Source organism: Camelina sativa, chromosome 4 (genome assembly GCF_000633955.1).
Source record: "Camelina sativa cultivar DH55 chromosome 4, Cs, whole genome shotgun sequence".
Lineage (NCBI taxonomy): Eukaryota > Viridiplantae > Streptophyta > Magnoliopsida > Brassicales > Brassicaceae > Camelina > Camelina sativa.
The window spans coordinates 6596073-6601427 of NC_025688.1; the positions used below are offsets into that span (position 1 = coordinate 6596073).

General features: G+C 32.8%; 1 protein-coding gene across 1 annotated transcript in view; it reads left to right on the plus strand.

The window, feature by feature from the left end:
• The window catches only part of LOC104783615, a 1296-nt gene extending 517 nt beyond the window's left edge, over window positions 1-779 (plus strand). The window contains exon 2 of the mRNA XM_010508752.1: window positions 19-779. Coding sequence (XP_010507054.1) covers window positions 19-779 — 761 coding nt within the window. The remainder of the gene's footprint in view (window positions 1-18) is intronic.

The window sequence follows — 5355 nt, forward strand, 5'->3', positions numbered from 1 at the left end:
ACGGTTTTGGTGGAACAGGAAAGACTTTTATGTGGAAAACTCTTTCTGCAGCTGTTAGATACAGGGGATTGATAGCTATAAATGTTGCCTCAAGTGGTATAGCTTCTTTGCTGTTAGAGGGTGGAAGGACTGCACACTCAAGGTTTTGTATCCCTATAAATCCTGATGATTTTACAACCTGTAATATCAATCCTACTTCAGATTTGGCTAAGATGTTGAAAGAAGCGTCTCTCATCATATGGGACGAAGCACCAATGATGAGCAGATATTGTTTTGAGAATCTGGATAGAAGTTTATCAGATATAATGAGAAATGCAGACAACAAGCCGTTTGGTGGAAAGGTAGTTGTATTTGGAGGCGACTTTAGACAAGTATTACCTGTAATAAATGGTGCTGGTAGGGCTCAGATTGTTCTAGCTTCATTAAACATTTCGTATCTATGGGAACATTGTAATGTTCTGTCTTTGACGAAGAATATGCGGCTTATGTCAAAGAATATGACAGAGATTGAATCAAGGAATATAAAGGAGTTTTCTGATTGGATTCTAGCTGTTGGAGATGGCAAAATTCCCGAAACAAACGATGGGGAAGCTCTTATTGATATTCTAGTAGAATTGCTGATAACAGATGTAGTTGATCCTATTGATTCTATAAGTAGAGCCGTATATGGTGATTTGGACAAGTTGCATACGAAAACAGATCCGAAGTTTTTCCAAACAAGAGCTATTTTATGTCCAACAAATAGTGATGTTAACACCATCAATGAAAGACTGCTTTAGAAGCTCCAAGGTTAGTATATACTTTTAAATCATCTGGATTTATAGTTTTTTCGTTGTTAGTTAAATACAATAATAACGTGATCATATATCTATATAGGTGAAGAAATGGTGTACTTAAGTGCTAATAGTATTGATCCTCAGGATAGCGAATCAATAAACAACCATGTTTTTAGTTCTGACTTTTTAAAAAGTATAAAGCTCTCAGGGTTGCCAAATCACAGTCTCCGTCTAAAGATTGGTGCTCCTGTAATGTTACTCAGAAATATAGATCCTAAAGGTGGTTTATGCAACGGTACACGATTGCAGATTACTCATATGGGGATTAATGTCCTAGAAGCTTGCGTTATTACCGGTGAAAGGGTTGGAGAGAAAGTGTTAATTCCAAAGGTTTTAATTAAACCGACTGATACTAAAATGCCTTTCCGGATGAGAAGAAGATAATTTCCATTGTTTGTAGCTTTTGCGATGACTATAAACAAGAGTCAAGGACAATCACTCAAAGAAGTTGGTCTTTTTCTACCTCGACCAGTGTTTTCTCATGGCCAGTTATATGTGGCCCTTTCTAGGGTCACATCGAAGAAGGGTTTGAAAGTGCTTATCTTAGATAAAGATGGAGGGAAAACAAAGCAAACGATGAATGTTGTGTTCAAGGAAATTTTCCAAAATCTATGGAAGTAAGGTGTGCTTTGTTGTTTGTTGTTTTAATTTTTTTTTTAATTTCAAGGGTGAATTTTGTTTTTCCAATCTTCTATTAGTTAAACATTTTGGGGATGTTTGGTTTGAATCGTATTTGAAGAAATTTACTTTATATTTCGTATTATACTGTTATCTGAAATAAGTATAGACCATATAAAACAAAAGAATGCTGTTTTAATTTCTATAGAACTGGATTTTCTTTTGTTTTCGTTATTTGTAAACACATGACCATTCATTTATAGACTAATTTACCAAACAATGCCAAAAACAGAGAGGCATGTAACTAACCGAGTAAGACGTCATCGATTATTCCTTTTATTTGACTGTAATTGTTGATGTTATAACTCCAGCTTGCTGCAGAATCGTTGCATACATAGAAAGAACATATATTATTGTATGAGGAAGTTTACAGAATATTGTAATTTATGTAAACGAAATCAAACTCGAACTTATCTTGCTTTGGTGTTGAATCATTATACTTTTACAACATAAGAAAATAACTGTAAGAGATAGATTGGCTAAGATGTGGATTCATCTTATAACAAAAAATATCAAAACACAGACCCTAAAAATCGAATTTATGGTCAGATTGTAATAGAGTGAATTGAATATATCGATATAACCCTCTGGACTAAAATTACAGGTTCTAACTTCGAACTTAGTTACACTTGCGAATTCAACAACAGTTTAAAGGGAAAGATGTACAATTCCGATTATATGTTTGGAAGTATCAAATAATCCAATTCTTGAGAAGACCGAATACAGTTTTAAATCAAGAACTTACCAAGCAACAAGATTCGAGATTGAAATCAACCATTTTGGATTGAATTCGAGTAAGTAGAGCAATAAGCAATCAAATATAGAAATCTAGAAGGTGAGAATTTGTTGGGTTCCAATCGTGATCTAAGATTTTGGGTTTCGTTTTTTGATAAAAGAGGAAAAAAAAAAAAATTGGTTCCGTCTAAAATAAAAATGAAGGAAGAAGGTAAAATAAACAAAACAGACAGTGCCCGAAAACTCAACAAAACTCAAGTGTCTTTTTTTTTTTTAAACTGTGTCTTTTCCTTTCTTTTGTTTTTGTCCAAATGTCAATATTATTATTACTTATGAGATGTCGTAAATAATTAACTGTTTACTAATGTTTAGCATATGTCTACACAATGTACCATTACAATTTTACTAATGTTTTACTAATGAATGTTACAATATCCCAAAATATACTTCCAAATTAAATACACAAACAAAACATCATACTATATATTAATTAAGATTTATAAACACTAAACAATTTTATGTATTAAAAAAATTATAATAATAATACAATTTAGTTAAAAGATTTTAATTATATTAAGAATATAATACACTTTTAAGTTATACTCATACTATAACTAACATTAATTTGATGTTTGAAATAGTTACTAATTAATTGCAAATTAATCTCCCGTATGACTAATAAACATAAAAAATTATAACTTACAAATTATAAAACATTTGACCCACGGTGTACCGCGGGTTCGAATCTAGTTATTTATATTATTTTAGTTTAGGAAATCTCTTGTGTATAGAAGGATCTAAAAGATCATGTAATTAATATGAATATATTGTAATATTTATCATACATACCTGTAAAAGGTTTAATTATATCTTTTTTTTATTGATCAAATGATTTAATTATATCTTAGTTTAGGAAATCTCATGTGTATATAAGAGAACATAAGTTTTAACATTATGATCATGACAGTCTAATACAATTCTTTCTCTAACACATTATGTGTCATTACTCTCATCAATTTATCATGGTAGCAGATCAATCGATCATGTGTATCTATATTCCTATGGGTATCTTATGTATCTCTATTCCTATGGGTTAGCGTTTTCGTTTGCTTCCGCTTCTATTACTTTTTTTTTTTGAAATAAAGGAATAGAAAACAAAAAGAAAGACAAAAATATGTTTTTTTCTTGTAAGAAATTTAAATATAAAGAAGCTCTATGGCTGGAGAAAGTGATAATAATATATATATATATATATATATATATATATATATATATATATATATTATTTTTTTAAATGCATCGGCTTCAAAACTGAAAAAATAAATAAATAGGAGACGAAAAATATCAAAGAAATATTGAAAAGAAGAGTTTAGCTTGATAGATAAAATCATAATCATGTTTTTTTTTGGAATAGTAAAGAGAAGCACTATGACTTGATTCAGGTCTATGATGATAGATTTGAATAAAAAGATTCAGAGGTCTTGATGATAGACTTGGATAAAAAGTTCGATGGCTTAGATTCAGAGGTTCATGATGAATTTAAATATGGAAGCACTTTACTTAATAACATAAAATAAAAATAAAACGAGTTTGATCGACTTAGAAGCAAACCTACTCTGATATCATGATAGAGATTGTGGAGTTTAGGAATGGAAGAATTGATATTTACTCTCATGAATTATACAATAGGGATTACATAAGTTTATTTAGTAAGATAATTGTCTAAACTAAGATATAATTAAATCTTTACATATATGTATAACAAATATTGCAATATCTTCATATTAATTACATGATCTTCTAGATCCTTTCATAACCTTAGCCTTAGGCTTTGGTGGTGCGGCATTGGCCCTACCCTTACGCTGTGATCTTGAAACGATACTTTTAATGCTGCACATCCATAGATTAAGGTTAAGGGCAACCGCAACGCTGCACCTTCAGAACCCATAAGAAAGAACCACAACAAGCCAGCTGGTACGAGTCCTGATCTTTTTTATATTTCGCATAGACAACCGATATACACAAAGCCCAACATGGACTGTTGGCCATACACCAATAAATATTTAAATAACACATTTCATCTTCCAATATTTAATAAGTATGAAATTATCATCCACTTTAGTGTTACTAAAATCTGATAATCAATTACTAAAGTGTTGCTAATATATAAATTTTGGCTATCAGCCGTCGTAATATAGAATTTATGTTCACCATAAACAAAGAAATTTATGTTAATAACTGTAACACCCGCGAACCGAAATCCCGGTTTAAGAATTGCATCGGTCGATGCAAAGTCCTTTTTTGCGGTTTGACTTAAGTTAAACGCCACGTTTTGGGTTAGAAAACCCTTAACTCGAGTTTTGTCTCATTAGTCGTGTTTAGCCGCTTTTGAGACAAAAGAAAAGAGAGAAAACGTTCCTTAAGTGTTCTTGGTGTTTTTCTGGAGATTTGAGGCTGTTCCTGTAGAGATCTGTAGCTGGGATCGTTGTAGGAGCTTCCTGGAAGTGTTTTCTTGTTGGTTTAAGGTTCAAATTCGTCTTGGCAAAGGTAAGTGCAGGACCATGGCTAATCTAAGCTAGAGATTTCTCTGATTTGCTTGTTATGTGTTGTTAGACTTGTTAGATTGTTATTTGGGACATTGGGAAGCTTTCTTCCGGCTTGGAATCGAGTTTTGTGGTTGTAGGAACGAAGATTCGGCGAGAAGCTTCGGGGGAAAACGATGCTTGGAATTGCATCGGTCGATGCACTCTGTGCGTCGGTCGATGCAAATGCGAGGACGGCGCGTAAACTCTAGGGTTTTCGTGATATGTCGAGTATACATCGGTCGATACAATGGGAGCATCGGTCGATGCAAGTTAGCCTTGTATCGGTCGATGCAGATCTTGTCGTCGGTCGACACAACCTCCAACTGGTGTCGGTCGATGCATGTTGGTGTCGGTCGATGCTGAGTCCTGGTTTGTTATTGTTGATTGTTGATTGTTTATTGATGGTTACTGATGTCTCTATTGCTTGTGTGTATAGCCGAGTAGATGGGAGGATTGCCTTACTGAGTGTTTTTAAAATACTCATGCATTGCAATATGTGTTTGTGCTGCAGGTAAAGACAA